At 49.0% G+C, this 21,360-nt stretch overlaps 8 protein-coding genes across 8 annotated transcripts; 2 read left to right on the forward strand and 6 right to left on the reverse strand.

Annotated features, from left to right (window-relative positions):
• On the reverse strand, positions 1 to 1,300 carry CTRU02_210187 (pectate lyase; the record flags this gene model as incomplete). The annotated part of the gene is made up of 2 exons (XM_036729633.1): positions 1 to 424; positions 504 to 1,300. The coding sequence occupies 2 exons, from the start codon at positions 1,298 to 1,300 to the stop codon at positions 1 to 3; spliced, it is 1,221 nt and encodes a 406-aa protein (XP_036578475.1).
• A 2,076-nt stretch (positions 1,301 to 3,376) lies between these two features.
• CTRU02_210188 (pap2 superfamily protein) lies at positions 3,377 to 4,613 on the reverse strand (the record flags this gene model as incomplete). Its single annotated transcript, XM_036729634.2, has 2 exons — positions 3,377 to 4,342; positions 4,398 to 4,613. The coding sequence occupies 2 exons, from the start codon at positions 4,611 to 4,613 to the stop codon at positions 3,377 to 3,379; spliced, it is 1,182 nt and encodes a 393-aa protein (XP_036578476.2).
• Positions 4,614 to 5,422: 809 nt separating this feature from the next.
• CTRU02_210189 (heterokaryon incompatibility) lies at positions 5,423 to 7,338 on the reverse strand (the record flags this gene model as incomplete). Its single annotated transcript, XM_036729635.1, has 2 exons — positions 5,423 to 5,507; positions 5,561 to 7,338. The coding sequence occupies 2 exons, from the start codon at positions 7,336 to 7,338 to the stop codon at positions 5,423 to 5,425; spliced, it is 1,863 nt and encodes a 620-aa protein (XP_036578477.1).
• Positions 7,339 to 8,683: 1,345 nt separating this feature from the next.
• CTRU02_210190 (uncharacterized protein) lies at positions 8,684 to 9,184 on the forward strand (the record flags this gene model as incomplete). The annotated part of the gene is made up of 1 exon (XM_036729636.1): positions 8,684 to 9,184. The coding sequence occupies one exon, from the start codon at positions 8,684 to 8,686 to the stop codon at positions 9,182 to 9,184; it is 501 nt and encodes a 166-aa protein (XP_036578478.1).
• Positions 9,185 to 9,594: 410 nt separating this feature from the next.
• CTRU02_210191 (uncharacterized protein) lies at positions 9,595 to 10,033 on the reverse strand (the record flags this gene model as incomplete). The annotated part of the gene is made up of 2 exons (XM_036729637.1): positions 9,595 to 9,603; positions 9,653 to 10,033. The coding sequence occupies 2 exons, from the start codon at positions 10,031 to 10,033 to the stop codon at positions 9,595 to 9,597; spliced, it is 390 nt and encodes a 129-aa protein (XP_036578479.1).
• Positions 10,034 to 10,496: 463 nt separating this feature from the next.
• On the reverse strand, positions 10,497 to 11,701 carry CTRU02_210192 (cell wall glycosyl hydrolase; the record flags this gene model as incomplete). Its single annotated transcript, XM_070205408.1, has 2 exons — positions 10,497 to 10,606; positions 10,636 to 11,701. The coding sequence occupies 2 exons, from the start codon at positions 11,699 to 11,701 to the stop codon at positions 10,497 to 10,499; spliced, it is 1,176 nt and encodes a 391-aa protein (XP_070061056.1).
• Positions 11,702 to 15,009: 3,308 nt separating this feature from the next.
• On the reverse strand, positions 15,010 to 15,504 carry CTRU02_210193 (uncharacterized protein; the record flags this gene model as incomplete). Its single annotated transcript, XM_036729639.1, has 1 exon — positions 15,010 to 15,504. The coding sequence occupies one exon, from the start codon at positions 15,502 to 15,504 to the stop codon at positions 15,010 to 15,012; it is 495 nt and encodes a 164-aa protein (XP_036578481.1).
• Positions 15,505 to 17,710: 2,206 nt separating this feature from the next.
• Positions 17,711 to 18,745, forward strand: CTRU02_210194 (uncharacterized protein; the record flags this gene model as incomplete). Its single annotated transcript, XM_036729640.1, has 1 exon — positions 17,711 to 18,745. The coding sequence occupies one exon, from the start codon at positions 17,711 to 17,713 to the stop codon at positions 18,743 to 18,745; it is 1,035 nt and encodes a 344-aa protein (XP_036578482.1).
• Between the last annotated feature and the right edge of the window lie 2,615 nt (positions 18,746 to 21,360).

Consider the following 21,360-nt stretch of genomic DNA (forward strand, 5'->3'; position numbering starts at 1 on the left):
TTAGCACCCAGAGGTCTTCACGTTGGTCTGCGAGCAGACATTGGGGTCATCGGGCGCATCTCCAGGCTCGCCGCCGCCCTCAACACCCTTCGAGTTCTTGCAAACCGTCGCGCCACCAAGAACGCAGGCGCCGTTGATGGTCGCCTTGTCGCCGAGGTTTCCGTTGACGTGGACGACGGTCTTTGCACCATCGACGTAGATGTTGGTGAAAACGGAAGTGCGCGCGACCTGACCCTTGCAGTTGCCACAGGAGCGGTACAGCTGACCGACATTCTGAGCATAAAAGTCAATGATCTCGACGGTGCCGCCGCCGTTGTGCTGGAAGACCTTGTCTGAGCCGCCACGAGCACCGCCACCACGGACAGTGGACTTGCCGCCGGTCTGTCGGAAGGTGGCCGCGTCTTCGCAGACCTTGTCCCACCAACTATTGATGTCGTTGTCAGTCTTCTTCATTGCAGAAGTTTGGGGGGGGGGGGTAGTATGGGGAAAGCAAAAAGACTTACACGTTCTCCAGCGTGCAGCTGCCAACGCACTGAATACCCTCACCAGCGCCGCCTCCGATGATAACATTGCTCAGGGTTGCGCCGTCCTCGAGGATAAAAGCAGCGTCCTGACGGCTTCCCTCACCGCCGGTGCAAGTGCTCGGTACGCGGTCAAACAACTTCATGCCTCCATCAAACGAGCCGGTGATGGTTCTAACCGCAGAGAGGTTCTCAGTGCCGGCAGGGGTTGGGAAAGTCTTCTTCAGACCACCACCACCTCCGCCACCGGGGGTCGTACCATTGTTGGCGCTGCTGCCACCACCACCACCAGTGCTTCCGCCCCCGGAGCTGGACCCGCCGCCACCGCTGCTTCCGCCTCCGCTTCCGCTGCCGCTTCCGCCGCCAGACTTGCCGCCTCCAGAGCCGGAGCCGCTGCCAGATCCCTTGTCCTTGTTCTTGTCTTTGTTCTTATCCTTATTCTTGTCCTTGCTCTTATCCTTGTTTTTGTCCTTGCTCTTATCCTTGCTCTTGTCCTTAGTCTTGTCTTTGGACTTGTCCTTGGCCTTGTCCTTGGAGTCCTCAGCCCTGGACGCCATGATTCGGCTGCCGTCGTCTCTTATGTACATGTCTTTGGCAGCGTTGCCGGCGTCGGTGAATCGGACCTTGACCTTGGGATGCTGAGGGGACATGACGGCACGAGCAAGGTGTTTGGTGTTTTCCACATGTTTGCGGGCCAGCCGCTCATCACCGACATTGGGGTCGATGGGGTTCGCAGCAGCCAGCGCGGCAAGAGTGAAAAGGACCAGCCTGGACGCCATTGTGATTGTTGTGGTGATGGCGAAAGGGTTGTTTGTAAACTGGTACCAGACGTGAAGAAAGTGAAGAAGATGAAACAGAAAGTAGTGAACGAATGCTGTTCTTTTGTAAGTGAAAGGAAGCGTTTGAAGAGGCAGCTTGCTAAAAGAAGGTTTGGTCGAAAGAGGGTGATGATGTTCTGTTTATATATCCAAAGTTACTCCTGAGCTAGGCAGCCTGTCAAGAAGCATGGTCGTTCATCTCATCTGAGCAAACCCTTGTATTCTGAGTAGACTACAGCACTCCAGCCCATGGGGTAGAGGCCGGCCGCCTACCGAGTGTGGAGTTTGTATATCGACGACTGCCCAGTCTCTCCACAATCTGGTGTATATTATGGAACATCCACAGCTTTTGGGGCTCCCGCAACAGCCATCTGGAGCCATTATGGATCCTCGCAGCCGGGATATAGCCCAACTTCAATCTCCTTGCCACAGGAGAAACAAATTTGCTGAATTATAAACGGGGCGACACTTTAAGCATCTGGTCCCAGTATCTCACAAGGTAGCCATCAGCCAGAGGTGGGGATGCCACATGCAAATCACAGTGAATGAGGAGTCTGGTATAGATGTTCCTGTCTGGGATGACAGCTCGAGGTATGTCCAAACTCCTAGGTACCTCAGCTGTTCGTCCAGCCTAATCCAAAGGGCATAAAATGATTTTCATATACGGGATGCTCTGCGGCTTCTGCACATCATATGTCAAACCTGCTAATGGCCTGGGCGCCTTAACATTTTGCAAATGGTTGATCTTGGCATATTTTTGTAAAGTTTATTTACAGACAGAAGGACTTCTGGAAGAAAGGAGGGCGGTGAACTCATCTACCCGCTGCGTCCAAGCAGGGTTTGGGCCGATCTAGGGACCCCAAAGTTCTCGGCAGGCACGGTGGCTGGGGATACCTGTGCGCGGGCACTGCGGAATTCTCATCCCAGGTTGAGCCAGTTGATTTCCGAATGTCCGGGCCGCGGGACTGGGGATGTGGGTGGCTTCGTCCTGTCTCCTTGGACTAAGCCGTATTTGATTTTAAGTTGAAGAAGGTTCCAAAAATATTCTCAACTTCACGTCGTTGATATCATGAGCTTCAGAACTCGATTCCACAAGCCCTGGTTATTGAACCTCTTAACTTGCTCGTTAACTCTTTAGAATCGATAAAAAAATCATCGTCTGGTACACAGCCAGAAGCTGGCCGATGCTCAATTCAGGGGCCCACGGCTGGTTACCGATCTTCATAAAGTTCACTGCCAAGAATTACGTTGCACGCCAAGAAAAGTCAGTCTTCATGCGATCACCACCCGGATTGACTCGCGAATAGGCCCAATATCTGCGAGACGGTCCCTAAACCCCAAGGAATTTCTCTGTGATCTTTCAGACATTGACGGGCTTGCCATCTAGTTTCGAACTATCAGCAAGTCAAATTTCCTCGAATGAATGCATTGCTTGGCTTTTCATGACAGCTGCCACAAGCTCTAGGCTAGAACGACATGTTGGTGTGCAGGTCCCTTTGTTTCCACATGTTTTTCAACTGGAAATAAGAGATTTAGGGAGTGTTTTAAATAAAAACACAACTATTTTTGCGTCTTTAATAGTATAGTCACCGGGCACATGGCTGTGTTATTAGTGGAGCAGAGTGACCCATTAGACATCAGATAGACGTTCGAGGCGAAAATCATTCCTGAGTGCAGCGAGAACAACCTTGAGAGTAACAACTGGATCGTTGATTTTCATTGCAGTGTTTCCCAATAACACCTGGGCGCACTGTCATATGACCAGCAGGCTATGAACGTGCACCAAAGTCCATATGCCATGTACCTGAAGCTTGAGTCTCGAGCCAAGAGAGATGGATGATCGGAACTCGAAACAGCCGATGGGCGTTGTTCTGGATAAAACTTCTTGAGAATAATATTAATTACAACTATTAGATAAAACCCTCTGGGTAGTTTTACATTCTCGTTTTCGCTCTTTGTAAAGGGTATCAATGACCAACGAGGAAAGATGGGTATTTACAACTCCAGGACCAAAACACCGTAATCAAAATGCACCTATTAAACCATGTCATTGGGAGAGTGTCGGTGGTTTGGTCGATCTGATTGTGAGGTTACCGCCTTGCGGGGCACACCGACACCGCGGCCGTCTCTACTGGTGCTGTATCGAGACCTTGTAAACTTGTCGGGACCAGAACCTCTGCCTACACGCTTCTTGCCCCATCCGGCCTTGCGAGTGGCTACGGGGCCGTCTCCGAAGGTGTCAAGGTCGTACTCAAAAGGCATCTTCCGGTGGAGAGGGACATGATTCAAACGCCAGTCCCAAATAGAAGCATAGACCATCCTGTACGAGGAGAAAGCGAACATTGTACCGATCAGCCCACCGGCCATAATGTCATACCAATTATGGGACTGGTCAACAGTTAATGAACCCCCTACAAGAGTGGCTCCAAGGATGGGGGCGTATGCTAGGATGAGCTTCCACATAGACGGATGGTAGTTGGACCAGACTTTGAGCTTGGCGTTCAGGTAGAGGTACAGGAAGACCATGCCGGCAAACATGGACGTCGTATGGCCTGAGGGAAACGATTCAAGTGCGTTGGAGAGTGATCCTCCCATTTCCGTTGTGCAGATATCGTAGGTGTACATGATGCCCCCGTAGCCTGTACCGTCTAAGCCGGTCGCGTTACCCCCTGGTTGGGAGGCTTTGCTAATATCAGGCTTACAGACTTCAAGGAAGTTGGGTCTCAGGCCACCAATCAGCCATTTGATCATGACCTGAAAGACTGCGGAGCCAAGTTGGGAATAAAGAAGCCCGATTATGCCGTTGTTGATGTCCCAGAACGACCGCACACGAATTTGACAGAGGAGAATGACCAAAATAGGCACACCGACTCCTAAAGCCGTTGCAGCATGGCTTGGGATATATTGAGGAATGTGAGGATAGGCAAACTGTGGGTATACTACTTCGCCGTTGTCGAAGGTGATCGGGAACATCCGATGCGCTGGAGGATGCGCCCTGAAGACCTAGAGATATTTTGTTAATTGTTGAAGCATATTGGGAGCAATCAGAGAAACTCACGCCTAGAGCGATGGCTCCCATGGCTATCATTGTCAAAATGTCCAACCATGTTACTTTCAGCCACTGCATGAAAGTTGGACGGTGGGCCATGGTATAAGTTTCGCGACCATGCCAGCGATCGTTGACCTTTGTATCTTCACTGCTTCGACGCCGGTGGGTTGGGAGAGGCGTTTTTGGGTCATGTTGCCGACGAGGAAAAAGATTGAAGCGCGCCATTCTGAAGGACACTCTAAGATTATTGGCAGCTGTCGATCAGGATAAACACGCTGTCTGGTAGTAGCCAGACCGGTCGCTCGTATAGTATTGAGGCGAGCGAGGGTTGGAGGAATGATGTGGTCAACGAAGAATTTCTGCTTGAGTTGGAGAAAGAAGCAAAGGAATACATACTACTGTTATTTGGAGCAATACCGTTTCCCAAGCTTCTACTTATCCCTTGGCAGTCACCATCACCTACGTAGTGCGTCGGTCGTGCCTGGCAGCAACAACAAGATGCGGTGATCACCTGGTGGTGCCTTGTCTTTGGATCTGACGTCACTTTGAGTCTATTAGTGCTGCCGCTTAGGAGCAATCAGCGCTAGCAAAGCACAGTCTCAGCGCGTTTGCAGGGGGCCTGCAAGACACCCTTGGCACATTTAAGCCACTGAAGGCCTACCAAAAAGTCTTGGCTGATGCTGTTGCGTTCAGCCACAACAGACGGGACATGTCCAAAATTCTTGGAAGCCATTGACGATCGCCGCACGATTCTTACCGAAGCGCCTGAGTGCTTGAATTGACGGACCTTCATAGTACTACTCTGGACGGAATTATGTCATCCGCAACATCAAACGTTATTACTGAAGTCTGCCTGGTGATTAAAATCCTGTCACGTTTGGCAGTACCTACGCAACAAGAGACTACCAATGTACTCAGTGTGACGACCAATCTCGGCACCAATCATCAATAGTTGAATGGGCATTCAAGCTTTCCAACACGTTACATCTACTGTTCGCTCCTTGTAACTGTCGTTGGGGGGATTTCTAAGTAGTCTATTCAATACGGAATGTCGTGTAATGAAGCCCCTGGCCTTTGGCTTCCTGAACAGCTTCACCATCCATAATACCATGGACGTAGCTGGATAACTGGTCAGTGATAGAGCGCTACAATGAGTAGAAATTGCAGCTTACCATTCTCCCAAATACTTCCAGCAATCGTTACTCTGTTTCCGAAGGGCGTATGCCACAGCCCCTGAGCGAAGGATGCATACTGCGTCGCCGGCCTGCAGTGACGGCGGGCCAAGCCCAAAATACCCCTTGCCGCTTATGAAAAACCTTCTGTTCAACTGCTCGATAAGTCGAAGCTGTCTAAACCCTGACTTACAAGAGTCTTCCCACGTGAGTAGTAGCCGGCAGAGGGCAGCACCTGTCTCGAGACTCATAACCCACGCGAGATCCTCGTCCCCGAGCCTCCGGGCACCGAGCGCACTAGATGGTCTGGGGAACTCTCCTTGCTTGAGGTCTACCAATACAGTTCTCCAAAACGCACGCACGTAATTCTCGCCAGTGGGGTACGACGTCTCTGTGCCATTCGCCATAGAACGCCATTCCGTTAACGTCTCTTGCATCATCTCCTTCCATCTTTCGTCTTCTGGAGGTGGATTTTCCAAAAGCTCCCAACCTGGTGCTCTACAGCCGACGTCATCCACAAGGTCAAATTCAATGCCTTCAGCTATTAGTACCCTCCCATTCGAATTCAAGTCCTTTCTTATTTGGAATCCGTAGTCGCTCTTAGATAGAGATGCGTCGTAAGGATGAATGCCCTTTGATAGGGACGCCAGATGATCGCTGCCAACTCCTGAATGAACCTGAAAATCAGGCACCCAGCTCGGTAAGCTGGGATGTCTATCTTCAGGCATTTCAGATATCAATCCCAACGGATTCAATGCGTTTGCCTCCTCGAGTAGAAAGTAGAAGAGTTTGCAGTAGTTGTCCGCGGTGGACACTCCATAATCCGGCATATCTGCGGCAGCCCTATCGAAGTTGAGAAGCCCAAGTAGACCCATCACCTTGTCTTTGGGATCAGTAGAAACTCGGTTCCATGAAGCACTCAAAGCTCCCCAAATCGTCACCTTTCCTTCCTTTTTGTGTATGTCTCTCAGCTTTCCGATCCATCTTGCGGTCTTTAAAGCTACGGATGAGTCGATCTGAGGGCCGTTCCAGATACCGAAATTGATGGCGAAGTACAAGAACCAAGAAAAGCTCGAGAAGCATTCAATGGGGACTGACTTTTGACCACATATACAATCAACATCTTGGCCCAATACCCCTTCCTGTAATGTCCAAACTCTTGTCCACCAGGGATGTCGGAGGAGTTCAAATACTTCCTCGGATTCCGATGCGCTCTCAAAGCGACTCATCAAAGGAATCACATCCGCATAGAGATTTTGAAAGTCTTGAAAGGATTTTACGTGCTGATCTGTTGCCGTCTGGGAAACATGCTCAAAATGTCGCAAAATCTCGACTCCGCGTTGCGACCCTTTCGTGGCATCACCCAACCAAACCTTGACCCTTAAAGCGTCGCGATAAACTTGCTTCATTTGCCATACTTGACGAGTTCGTTCTCTTTGATTTTGCTGGTTAATACAAATCGCATCAACCCATAAAAATCGATTCTCATCTGGCCGTCGAAGTGCTAACAGTGCGGCATGGAGGTTTGGCCGAACCAAGAACAAGCGTCCGTTCAACTCAATCGAATTTTCTGGTTTTTGACGGCCCCAAGTGTACGATAGTGCTTCATAAGGAGGTGCAATGTCCATTTTGTAAGGTTCTAGGCGACACACAAGAGGCCGGGACGGTTCATTTGAAGGTGCGATGCTCAGTAACCGAAACCATCCGTTATCTGGAAGCGATTTGGGGTAGTGGTAGGCGTCCTGTGCCGAGTCCTCCCTTTGTAGTGTAGAATTCATTTTTCAGTGAGAAAGAGATATATATCGATGGTTGGGGGCTGGAACACGAAGCGCTGACCGGTGGGAAGATCGTCTGCATGGTAAGGTGCTATTTAAAAGACTACGTTCGTGGCCGGTTTTCCTGCGGAGCGGATCGGATTGGGCACATTCACATTGGGGCTACAAATGAACTCGTTTCTTCCAATCAGCTCAATGAACGACGAAGCACCCCTGCTTGACTTTCTGCGGGTAATTCCGGCAGAAAAGTCGAAAAAGCGGGAGAACCGTCAGCAGGACAATTCAGAAGCCTTGGGATATACTTACACTTAGATGCATCTACAGGTAGCTTCCGCCTCCTCTGAGTGTCCTTAATAGCTCTAAATGACTAAGTACCATTTTGTCGGGTAACGCCTCTTTGCCTCCAACAACAGCAGGTGATGGTTTGTCGGCCTTGTTAGCATAACTCAGCCATAACTTGGAAAAAGGGTGTGCTTGGGAAAACGATTATCCCTCGTTGAATTTGACGTTATTTTCGTAGGTTGCAAACGCGGTTGATTGCATAGCCAGGCCTGCATGGAGGCCTCCTATGACCCATGAGCTAACGATGTGGTTGTAAGTAGGTAAGGTAAGTTGGGCCATAAGCCAGTGCAGATGCACTGAACTAGTCCGTTGTTATTGCTGACACCTTGTTAAATATTCTTGTTAATCAATCAGATGCGACACGCATCAGCTCTCTTAAATGTCTTTTACATAGATAAGATTCTATAGGATGCTATGCTACCTATGAAATGATCACTATTTCTTCCGCTATCGTTACATAGCTTCGAAGATGTCCCTCATAAGCCAGCTGCCTTGAACTAGGTGATCTTCACCACGTGGTTTTTTGTTTTTTTTTTTAATCTTCTCATTATAGACAGCTCAACATCATTGGCATGAAATTGCTAGGCTCGCCCTCCTCATGCTAGGTATGCCGCAATGGTGCCTGTGTGGTCCGTAGTTTGACATTTGCTAGCTTAGTGGTCTCCAGCCTGATGTTTGGCAAACTCAATTTTGGGCTCCGAAGTGCCCGGAACACCCATTCGATAAGTCGGAGCAGTGTGAAATCTTAACAAACTATCACGGCGCAATCATCTGATTATCTTCTCCGGTTTCAGTCAAACCTGGATGACGGAGCTTCCCCAACCGCATCCGACTTTGCATACAGTCACTGCTAACTTAAAAGGCGACTTGTTTTCGCGAGTTGTAAAGCAAATTTTTCGTTTAGCTGTAGCAACCTGTTAATAAAATTACACTCATCACACTGCGTTGAAGAAACAAGAATATACTTTCGATTTGAAAATTCAGCCTTTCCACCAGATCAAGCGCAATGAACGGAACATCAAACCTGAAAGATCTTCCTGAGGTCTACTGTCGTGCCTGGGCTACTCGTGACCCGACTGAGCTCTTGGCTCTTTTCACAGCAGACTCGGTGATGACAGACCACGGCGCCCAAATACACGTTCCATTCGCCTTCCTTGAGCGTCACCACAAGCACTGGAACGGTGCCCACAAAGATTTTGAGGTCTGGCTCGATAAGCAATACCCGGTTTACTGGGCCGACCTTGACGAAAAGGGTAATGGATACTGCAGTTTTCGAACTGTTAACAAGGGTATTTTTGTAAATGACTTGGGGCGGCGGAAGGCAACAGGTTTGCCGTTTCAATACTCTGGAGTCATTGATTTAAAGTTACGGGAGGGGAAAATCATCCAGGCAGATGAATGGCTAAGGGTACCCTTTGAGGATAGCGTTTCTCCAGAGAAGTACATAACAATCTCGGAGGAAAGCTTAAAGGGTGTGATGAGAAAAGATCTTCACAAGGATGAGTGAGGCCCGATGGTTTTATGGGTTTCACCACCACTCATCATGACCGAGGAGGATACCATACTCTAATATGAGATTCGAACAAATTACTACACTGTGCCATCAAGTGGTCGTCTGCATTGATTCTGTTGTTTGGCCTGTGATTGCTTTGATGATAAAGCTGCTTCTAAGCCGCAGGAGCTGCTACTCTCAGCCAGGTCATGGTTAAGCAAGTTGCAAAACCAGAACATGAAAGCTAGCGACTCAAGTTGCTCGACAAACCAGATGCATCTCTACATGCATAGATGGGATTTGGAAATATTTGAGGTTTAGATTAGCTCTATTCAATTGCCATTTACATGCTAAAAATATACAATTGCATTCCATTCATAACATCATTATCCTAGTTTCTGCCCATATCTCATTTCTTTTTCTGGTCACCACCCCTAGAAATAGTCAATATTTATTGCCACCCAATACGTTACAGAATACTCACAATATAGATAACTCTATATCGCCCTTTATCTTTGCTTTTAACTCGATATCGACATCAAGATCCATATCTAGCCTTATGGACGGTGCGCCTTTGCCTTTGCTTTGCATCTGCTGGTTCTGCGGTGCAATTTGTTGTGCGTCTTGTGGCTGAGAGGCCCCGTCTCCCTCGCCATTGAATTGTTGGTTTTGGACCATATCTTGTCGGGCTTGTCGCTGAGCTACCTGGTTGGTTGCATTATTATCATAGCCGTTCTCCGTTGAGCTGTGCTGTGGGCTATTTTCATTATTTTGAGAACGCTTGATCGACTCTTGGTCGCTTTGGACACTTTCTCTGTGAGCCGGAGGCGACTGGGCCGATTGCTCGTTTGCCTGAGCTGCCATCTTGAAGTGTTTATTTAGGGTTTGTTGTGTTCAATCAATCGTGTTGTGTGCCGTGAGATTTTGGTGTTGTAGATGTCTAACCGAGCAACGGTGATAACGATAAGATGCTCCAATGCGACCGTGCATGAAGGCAAGGCCATGCGCGGCTTGCGCAATTGAAATAGCGGCCATTGCCAAAGTTCTAGAACTCGCTTGAATGACGTATCCGATCAAATCTTGTTGGCTTTCTGGCCGCGTGGAGACGATTTTCTGTCGGGTGATTGTAATGTCTGTATGACATCACTGCTTCTCTGATTGGCGCGAGGATTGCCCAAGAACAAACTGAAAGTCACAGTGAAGAACTTCAGACTTTAAATGACTAAGTCGGGTGAGAGATGATGCGTGCTCCACATCTAGCATTTAGATAAACTTAATCTAAAATACTATTTCTATATTTTAAATCTTTCCAGCACGAAAACTTCATCTAAGAGAGCTCCTCCTCAATCGCTGCAAACAGGAAGGATCCTAAGCCTCTGGTATCGTTCTCGACAAGCGGGATGCTAACGTAGTACTGAGAAGCTAAGTTAGATTTGGCACTTAAGATGTCCGGAACTAGAAGTCACATACCTCAAAGCTTGCGTTTGAGTTCAAGCTGCCAACCTGCACGGTGCCCAGGAAGCTGATTGTCCCATTCTTGTCGTCTCGGATAAAATCAGAAGTCAACAAATCGTACGCCTTCAGACCAACCTCCTTGTATTTCGCATCGAGCAACCCGTCTCTCACACCCCGGAGAAGGCCGTAGGAGAACATGGCCGTGGCGCTCGACTCGATGTAGTTTCCTTTGCGAGTTTCGTACCCTTCATTCATAATTAGCCACCAACCGCCTTTCTCGTCCTGGCTACACGCCAGCCCATCGGCCAACGTCACAAAGTACTCCAACAGACGATCATATCCAGGGTGAGTCTGTGGGTAGATCTGCAGAGTGTCGATGAGTGCCATGAAATACCAACCAACAGCACGGTTCCACACAAGAGGGCTGGCACCGGTTACCGGGTCGGCCCAAATAGCGTCCTTGGCCTCGTCGTAACCGTGAACAAGGAGGTTACTCGTGTGGTTTCGGGTGTGCTCCTCAATGAGATCGAACTGCAGAATGATCTCGTCCCATGCAGTTGTGTTGTCCGGCTCAAACAAGTGAACATACGTGGCATAGAACGTATCTGCCATGTAAATGCCGTCCAACCACATCTGGTCCTCGTAGATGGGCGCACGGTGCCAGAACCCACCGCTTGGGGTTCGAGGCCAACGGTTCAGCTGCTGCCGAAGCCCATCGGCAGCAATTTTGAGCTTCGTGTCGTTGTTACGCTGGTAAAAGTACAACAGGTTGTTGCCGATACGCAGGTCGTCAAGGGAATACCACTCCGGATCCCATCCATCAAGCGTACCATTATCGCTCACTAAGGAGGATACCTTGGCCTCAGCTGCGTTGAGGAGAGTCTTACACCCGCCGTTAGCTGCTACCTTCTCGCCGGCGCGGGCGATACCTTCCCATAGCACAGCGGGACCATAGCCGGAGTTTATGTTGGCTTGGCGAGAGAGAAAAGAGGAGGCCAGCCATTCGGAGTATAGACGAGTTTTTTGCGCAAGTGCCAAAGTGCCTGTGAGAGCGGCAAGAGAGATAACTGGCTTCATAATGAGAAATCAAGAGGTGCAACAACCCGTGTAGGACGCAATGAAGTAACAAGACTTGGCCGTATTGTCACAGACATAGACTGCCAAGAAAAGCCACACAAGAGACCACCATCCAGAGCCTGGGTTAAATACTCACAAATTATCTCCATTTATCCCCTTACGAAAGCCGCAACTACGGATCAATGCACCCAAGCTCAAGTTCAAAAGTGCTACTGCCTGCATGGATCTTGTCAAAACGACTGAGGGGTAGTAAATCGAGCCAAGGATAGCCTATCTTAATGGAGGAAATTCCTCGCCGTCGGTAGATTTGTTATCGATGGCTTAGCAGACGGCGGGGAGAAACTGCATGCCAAGACGGGAAAATAGGTACAGGGTTGTATTCGACCTCATTCGAGCAAAGATGATCAGTAGCGCGGCGGATTTCATCCTCTACGTAGGAAATGAACGGCAATGAACATATGGAGCAGCACATCGATTAAATTTGAGTTGATGGAGTTTGGATTTCCTATTTTGAATTTGAATTCTTCCCAATTACTGCGTGAAGCAGAATCATAAGTTGTTTTTGACCGCATAGTTGTGTTCCGAATGCTATAGTATGTGGTACACTTTCGCAGGAAGAATCAAGCACTAGCGGCGCATGAAGCATGCTGCACCAGCCGATTTTAGTTAGGCCTGCAGTTTAACTACCCTGTGACCCTGGCTATTCACTTCATGAGGGGGGTAATAGACATTCGATCCAACAATTTTAAGCCGAATTATCACCTTAGTGACAGTACTGGTTCATCGAAGGCCGGGTCAAAACTAGAAGACTCTTGTATGCTAACAAAGTATCTTCAAGTAACTTCTAAAGAATATGTTTGCATTACCAGATTCTTATTCAAATCATGTGAGAGAGATTTTCATAGGATACCTTACAGCTTAATTCCATTCTGAGGGATGTTGTCGCCTTAATCGGCCTTAGTGATTGTGCTAGCCAGACATCATATGTTACGACCCGTTATGTATAACCAACCAAAGCCCCACAGGGTTGGGCGGCTAAGAGTGGACGTTTGTATGTTGGACACGGGAACAGGTGATAAGAGACATCGGAAGACAAGAACTATTATATAGGTGATGTAACGAGCGCCTAGCTAAGACGATAAGTGCTCGTCCTTGGTAATCGACGCTTATTATATATAACGAGCGCTTATTAGAATCTACCTTATGATTATTAGGACTTATGTAGATCAGGACTTAAGTACCTACTTACGGTCTCTTAGCTAGTTCTTTAGTAATCAACTTTATGATTTATCTTATCTAACTTCTAGCCTAAGGGTTATAGTAGTATAATGACGATTACTATTTTAATAGTATAAGACTGATTACTTTACCCTACATTAACCCTTGATACATTAGTGCGACCTACTGGTGAGACGAAAAACGACCTATAGTTAGTCTCGTAGCCTCAGCTTCTGTTAGCAGAATATACCGTTACCCAAGCTGGCCATAACAAATACATAAAATTTAACAGCCTTCCGAAGGTTTTCTTCGCACCGGGCCGCCTTGGCACTCTTTTAATGTAAAGAAAGTAAAAGTACCTAGTATTTATATCTAAGGTAAAAAGTAAGAGCATGTTGCCGTGTTGTCACAAGGGCTAGGCGGGAAGACTGTCATAATATTTTCGGCCAGTTTGGCGGCGCGAGGTTCTGGTCCAGCAATGGCCAAGCACCGCGTATCGACATCCGCTTTGGACGCCATGGACCTGATGGTGTAATTGGGCTCCAGTTATTTGAAGCTCCACTGAACGATCACTTCGACTGCGCTCTCTGTCTTTTTTGAAAGTATATGATGATAATGCCTCCACTTTACCGCTTGCTGGCATGTATTAAGGCCGGTAATCTCTCCACCCTCAATATCTCACCCAATAGATCGGTTCACACTCACGAAGCGATCAATTTCACGACCAAGGATGGTTGACCCATGGCACGGGCGTACAAGGATGTCGATGGCGAGAACGAGGAAAGCGAAGGTGTGTATTACATCAACGAGGCTGATGAAGAAGAAGACGAAGATGTGTCAGTCGACAGCCTCGACCTCCGCAGGTTGGAAGCTCCACAATGGAACTACGACCAATACCCAGACAACTGGGATCTGTACTAATGGCCAGTGGACCCGAAGGTTAACCCTTATTATCAGCATGCAAAGACACGGGTGTGGAAAATCACACATACCGGGATGGAATGTTCGGATATGGTGATGGTCGGCTCGAGTTCTTCGAGGACTAGTACTGGGATCACGATACTGCAGAGCCTACCCCATATGGGCTACAACTCAACTTCTTATATAGGACGACACCGAAGGTCTTCGTGCTTCGTGACAGAAATCATGGTCCGCCGGAAGGAGCCGTGAAATATGCTTTGATCTACCAAGACATTGAGCGAGATTGGTATCTATAGGTCACTAGACGCACCTCGAACAACAGTGCGGTGCTTTAGTCCACTGGGTAGAGACAACGGTAGCTGATCAGGTGTCAATCATTCAGGCAGTCTTTGAAACACGATTATTGCTTCAGTACTAAAGTGACTGATTCTAACCTGAAGCAAGAGAGATTCTTGTCTCACTCTCCCCCATCTGGAGACTCCACGTCCCTACCCAGTCATCCCTCCGCTTGACCTCGGTCTTGATATCCTTCTTTGGGTTATACAGGACGATAAGTTCCGACATGTTGAGAGCCGACTTCTCTTCCCACGGCCCAGTGACAGGCATAAGATTGAAGTAACAAGTATCGAACTTATGAAAGCTGAAATTCAGTCAGGGGACAAGAAGAACGGTGGACTCACTGTTCGAGACAGTGTCAACACATGGATCACCTACTAGTATGGTGCGGAGCCAATCACTTGCTACCATTCCCTGGAACGCATATAGGGGTCTATTATTTGGGTACAAGCAAGAATGATACTTACTAGGTGTGGTCGGTTTGCGGCCTGGAGATACCTACCCAGTGGTGCGGGCTAGTCACGCGATCAAGTGACACCCTTGAGAATGACCTAGAGCCTGGGGTTCACAGATCTTGCAGCTAATACAAGAACCCGTCTTCAAACCGTCCGACACCATCACCAAGACCTTGATCACGAATTGCCAGCCCACATGGATCCAGTCTGTTCCCCATTGTTGGCGTTAAGGAGTATACGTGACTACTCCCCCCCCCCCCCCCCCCCCCAGGTAGGTGCCCCAACAAGGTTTCCAAGCACATCTGCCTCCTTTAACTCAACCCACTCCAACACTCCTCCATCGTCCCCTTCATTGCCGTGCCACCTGCCCAGTGTCTACTAATCGGCTCTGCCCTCATTGCGGATGGTGTACGGAGTGTTTTCGCCCGAGCCTCCAGTCGTGAAGCCATTTCCGCGGAGGAAGAAGCAGTCAGCAGCATGGCCGCGGAACTTGACTTCCCGGTTCACTCCGCCGCGGCAGCCCTTCTGCTTGCTCTGGACGAGGGTGAAGTCGTCGCCGTCAGTTGTGATTTGCATGTAGGAGCCTCCGTTGAAGAAGCACCCGTTGTTCCAGGAGCTGTAGTTGACGCTGCCAACCCTCTTTTTACAGCTCGAGTCAGAATAGAAGGTGATCCATGAGGGGAAGAGCATAAGCTCCATGTCGCCCTCTGCGTTCTGGATCGTCGCCCCCTCTGGCATGGGAGGCTGAGGACCACCAGTCTCTGGCTCGAAGACAGCCGCGGCCTCTGTCCGGGCAATGACGGCACCTTGGACGCCAGTGGCGGCGAGAAAGAGGGCGGCGATGGAGAGCAGAGACTGCATGTTGGCCTGCATCGTGATTGTGTGCTAAGTTGAGTACCTTGGTAGATGGGTCGGCAGTGAGGTAGAGAAGACTGTTTGAGGTTGCAGAGCGAGAAGTGTCTGATGAGTGCTGGTGAAGGAGTTAGAAGCTATCATTCTCGTGGCCACAGATCGGGTTCTTATACTTTTCTGTCTCAACTTGCCAAGGTCCAGACCAAATCAGCGAGCTGAGGCCTCATACGGATCACCGGCATTATGTCAAGACGTTGAGCACCTCATTGTTCTTCCGTACGTGTATGCCGCCCATTACCAAGTCTCCTTACTAAGTTGCGGAGTTCGCCTGGGAGAATGCATTCCAGCGAACACAGTCTAGGCCTACCTCCATTGTCCTTCTCATCGTTGTTCTGAGAGTATGTTGTCCTAACTGTGCCGCGTGGGATTAAGCCCTTGTAGATGCTTCGACGTTTTAGGAAGGAGACAAAAGCAGAAGTCGTGGCATTGTGCTGCATCGCACAGAGATATGCATGTAGCGGCGAGAGTGTGTTCGGTGATCAAACCTGTCATTTGTGGATTTTGATGACTTGCGAGGGTATCGCAGTGGTTCGGGGAACCTGGAACGGGATCAGGCGCGAGACCCTGCGTCTCTGCGCCCTGACAGGCAGCAAGCCGCGTGGATCTTGTTGAACCTTAAGTCACTCAAGGTTGCAAATTGATGTACGTTGCTGTCTAAAGTTGCATCTACAAAATTCACGAAAAGATATACAAGTAGTATCAATGCAGAGTTTTCACACTAATCCTATTTAACCTTTATTAGTATCTAAGGAGGCTGGTTTATATCTTTTACTACGTATTAAGACCTATACTTTTACTTAGACTACTAAAAGGCCGCTCCTGGTTGCATTCTAAAAACAGTTTTGAATCGACGAGCCACACGAAATACCTCATCTCCACCCTTCCATGAGTGGACACTGACAGGCATCAATCCCAAGCCAATGAGCAAATTACCTGTGCCGTCCAAGCATGACTGACCTCTGTGCTGGGTGCCCAAAACTGCAGACGACTAAGTACAAGCTTCTTAATTAAGCATATCTCCCCCAAACTCCACCCCCTCCCTCTCTTCCGCAAACCGAGTCAGGATGTGTGAATGCGTACACGTACTCACGCGTCTAGTCGTTTGCAGAGCCGAGATGCAGAACGGAGCTAGGATGGTTTAAGAGAGAATGCACTTCTTAAAGTTGACCAGACACTGCCTCCGCCCAGGAGGTTCACCTTAGGAGATCTATCTGATTTGGACGAAAGGGGACGCTTTCACTGGATTGGGTTGGCTCTTTTGGGGGTGCGTGGTTGAGAACAAGTTTTCCTGGCCCGATGGAGTGACGAGTTCTCATTTGCAGTGTCTCTTTTTTGGACTCACCGTCGTTTCGCTTCAAGTGCTGGGTGTCTCTATCTTTTATAATGCCTTCCAGTACTGGAAGGAGACTCAACATGCTGGCCCCCACAATATGTAGGCTAGAAAGAACACACTTGAAGGACTGCACACCAGCACAACGGCGGCACAGTTGGGGCCTATGGACAATTCTAGGCTCTCTCCGGCCCCAATGCAAGCAACCCGATCAAGACTACGCATTAATTATGGGGGACCAATACAGACATGCAGTTCAGAAAAGAAGAAGATTGGACACGCTGCAAGCCTCTTCGCCCGATCGCCCGGGGCGTCCTCGTATTTCCTCTCCCCCCCGCAAAAAGGAGAGAGAGAGTTCCACTTTCACTTACTGGGCCTAGGCTACCTGGCACAGCACCAGTATACATAACGCTGGATATGGAACGTTTTGTCGGTAAAGTACTTTATACGGCACAATATGTGACTATAGGCACCCTGAACGGTTTGCTAACATGTAAGGTAGGTATAATTGTACGTTTTTGTATGCGAGAATATCACTATTCAGGCCACAAACCGGCTAATTGGATTATTTCATATATGGAAGCTATACACATGTCCCCCGGGTAAACTCAAATCGGTAGTCACTCGGCCTCCAGGTTTGCCAGCAGCCAATATGCCTTCCTGATCGTGACCCTCATCCGGGTGATCTATTTCAGTGGCACCGTCTCCATGTCCAGGCATTGGTGTCGAACAATAATAGCTGACGGTAGCGCCCCAAACGTTCCTGCTAGTCCTACTTGTGTGTCCCGTAGGCACAGCTCACATACCTCCTCCCCATCCCTACACCCCTCCTTCATCATGGCAGAAAATCGCCCCCAATCCATCCCGGCTGATCTCCCTCCCACCTACGAGTGGCGCCGCCACAACGGCGGCGTGGATATCTCCCCGCATCTCCTACGCCTCCGCTGGCGAGCGTGGGATGCCATCGAGTCCATCCGCGTACTGGAAGACGCCACGGACGCCAACTCCCCCCAGCAGCCCTACGGCCTGGCCACGCACCCCATCGCCGCAGAGCCGCTCACCCTCCAGCCCGTGTCCTCGATGATCGTTTCCATTCCCTCCCTGGACATGTGGGAGGAGACGTGGCTCGCCGAGCACGGTACACACGCCGATTTGGACGACGAAGAGGGCCTGGCATCTTTTGGCGCGCGCCTGGCCGTCCCTAACCAGTCCGATGATGAGTGGTGGATGATCGAGGACCTGGCGGACGAGCAGGGCAAGGCCGTGGACGACGACGACTTTGAGATACCAGCCTGCAGGCGCGTCTACTGCTGCGGGCTCGGTCGCCCGCCCGCCAATGGGCCGCGTGCGACAATCCACGGAACGGGCGACGGAGGGGTGCTTACCATTGGCGACTGGATTAAGGGCGTGAATGCACTGATCGAGCGGGAGAGGGAAAACATCCTGGCCTGTCGCGGCGTCATGCACGGCGACTGCCAGTCCGACGTCCGACCCGATGAAGTGCTGTACGTGGACCCGACCGTGAGATTCGACGGCGTCGACCTCGTCGGCGACCGGGACGTCATCTTGCAGTCGACATCGCGCCCCCCGACGACGTGGGATGACACGTTCAAGAGGTGGGCCGAGCAGCCGGCCATTAGGGCGGCCGAGGCCGCGAGGAAGGTCCAAGAGGCAGCCAAGATTGCCGCCGGTGTGCCGCCTTGCCTGTGTTGGCGGTCCAAGGAACAGCCCTGCCCCCGCGCGATCGTGGCCGGCGCGCCGTGCCGGCCGAATCCGGACACGTTCCCGTTGCACACACCGGTTGGCCCGCCGAACACCTGGTGGGAGGTCGGCTGGAATGGCTACGCCAGGGCTCCCCCGGAAGGCCAGTGAGGGCAACCCGAGTCTATATTATCGGCTATAGACAGGCATTCCATAAGTAAAGCAGAGTATAATAGAATTTGAATTGCTTAGATACTACTAGTAGGATATAAAGGCAACGTTAGTATTATAACAATACTACTAATCGCCTAAGGAATATTCTTGGGTTAATCATAAAGATTTTGAACAATATTAGAGTTAAAAATGCAATAGCACAGATTATGTAAAAAAGACTTTTATAGTCGCTAATAGAAATAAAAACCCCCTCCTTAATCTCAGTTTTTTTTGACTCCAGAGTTTGGATTGCAGCACGTTCAGACGTTCCCAGCTGGGACGACAGTTGCGGCTAAAAGAAATAAACGTAAAAGTAGAGAGTGTGTAATTGGAATGGACAAACAAAGGTTCATCCTGTCAGGCTATGGTGGCACCAGAAGGTCAAAGGTGCAACGGGCGCCGGTGCGCAGGCGTCCCGTAAAACCGTGGACGGACGGACGGCTACGAGCTCCTGAGTTTGTGCCACGAAGCACGAAATATGGATACGTCCCAGTTCCAGGTTCATCCACATACATTTTCGGCCAGTGATACCAAATGCAGCTTGAGGCGCCCTGACAATCAGCGTCAAACACACACAAAGCACATACTACGAGCAACGGGCTGGTTGTGTAGTACACTAATAGGGAGAAAGGGAATGGGAGAAAAATCTAAAAAAAAAAAAGAAGGACTCGTTTACTCTTTAACAAATTGGCGCAGAGTCGTACAGTATATGCCAACACCGAGACAGAATCTCGCTTCGCAAACTTAGCAACATGGTCAGTTTGAAAGAGATTTGACGTTCTTCGGCGTTGCAACTTGACAGACGGCAGCTCCCACAAGTTACAGCATGCGATATGACATGGATTGGTAGCGGTCGATCAGATGCCCGTCTCTAAAAAATGACTCTCCCTATGGGAGATCACGAGCCCAATGCAAGCAAGCAAGCGAGCAAGCGCTGGCACAAACCAGCGTCTTTACAACTCAACAGGATGCCCTCCCCGTTTACAAAACCAGGCCCGGCATCGCCTATGATATAGCGTGTCAGTATGTGTGATAAGTTATCTATAGCCTTCCCCCTTTTTTCTAGGCTGCACAACCAAGATTTTATGAAGGCTGGGAGAGCTGGCGATGGTGGGTTATATTTTTAAAGGATTTAATTAGGAATTTGATTTTAGCTTTTGCATGGCCCCCAGCTATGTGTACTAAGAACAATCTCGCACGTTAGGGGGGAGTAGAGGCCTCCAAGCGTCACGGCTAACAGCACTGCAGGCTGTAACGCGGTACTATCTACTATCAACGCTCGTAACGTTAGTGATCTACACAGTCAACTACGCCTCTAACGGTGATTCTGGTTCCTGGATTCTTCCGGGAGAAGACCTGATGGGGGACCCCTATTAACTCATTACAGGTTTACCTAATCGCGGCCGCCGTTAGACAGTAGAACAGGCATTTTTTTCTAATGAAGTCTAGACTGATAGAGTCTGTGCCAGGCACGACATAAGGCTATTAGACAATGGCCGCATTAACCTATCGTCTAGTCTAAGGCTAAAAGCGCCTGGATTCAATGATAGCTACTTCTCTTAGTGTTAAAACCCGTCTAGTATGCCTAACAGAGGGTTGCGGGCGGTCACAGTTCTTCCTGCTAGCACGTGGCTATAACAGGCAGAGGTTATAACCGTGATAAGAACAGAGATATGAGTAGAATAGTATAGAAGTTAAACAAATGCCTATACGGTAATAGAAATGATAAATAGATAACCATAGGTATAGGTAGTTTGTTCTTCTGTTAACTTTTCCAAATGTGATCTTAATCTACAACTTCTTTTCAAAGTAGAACCTGAACGTTCACTATGAACTTCACTACTTGCCTAGCCATATATATAAAAGCACATTCTTATGTGGTTTACCTTGAAGAGTTACTCATATCGATATTTTCGAACCAAAGCATCAGATTCTCTCAGCAGGTTTAGTTTATATAACCTCATCGGATTCTATGCCGTCTTCCCGAATTTAGCGCACAAGACCTACTCTCTGATAGAAAGTTTCATTGTCCACAACGTTTCGACTTCTGGCAGCCAAAATGCTCCAAATGCTAGTGATAGCCTCTGGCACATAGGCAAGAAGGAAAAGGAAGTCGCGCTCTATCTGGTGTTGGTGAGCGTTTTTCTCCAGAAATCTATAAGAAGTAATTGAAGAAGTGAAATTTGAAGGTTATTATCACACTATATCCTACAGTCTGTTGACCTTGCCGTTGTTTTCGATACCTATGGCGAGAATCAAGAGCGATGGCCGACGGGCGCAGAAATGGTACGCAACTAGTTGATGGATCAGGATGAGGCTTCTGCCAGTGCGTTAAAGGTTTTCTAGCCGAAGGCGTAAACTCAATCTTGACAGCACCCTTGACATGCCGACTGAAGGTTCAGAAGGAAGATCAAATGATGGAAAGCGGTTTCATCTTTGATATTAGGTAGATCCCAGAGATCTTAGCTTAATCAAGAAGCACGTCACACATGTATTGCTATCTACCGAACTGCGCTGATTAGTGGCCAAGCTTCTTGTGCGAAATATTTCGCAGAAACTTTATGAAAAGCCTT

This window comes from Colletotrichum truncatum, assembly GCF_014235925.2.
Source record: "Colletotrichum truncatum strain CMES1059 chromosome Unknown Contig_0006, whole genome shotgun sequence".
Taxonomy (NCBI): domain Eukaryota; kingdom Fungi; phylum Ascomycota; class Sordariomycetes; order Glomerellales; family Glomerellaceae; genus Colletotrichum; species Colletotrichum truncatum.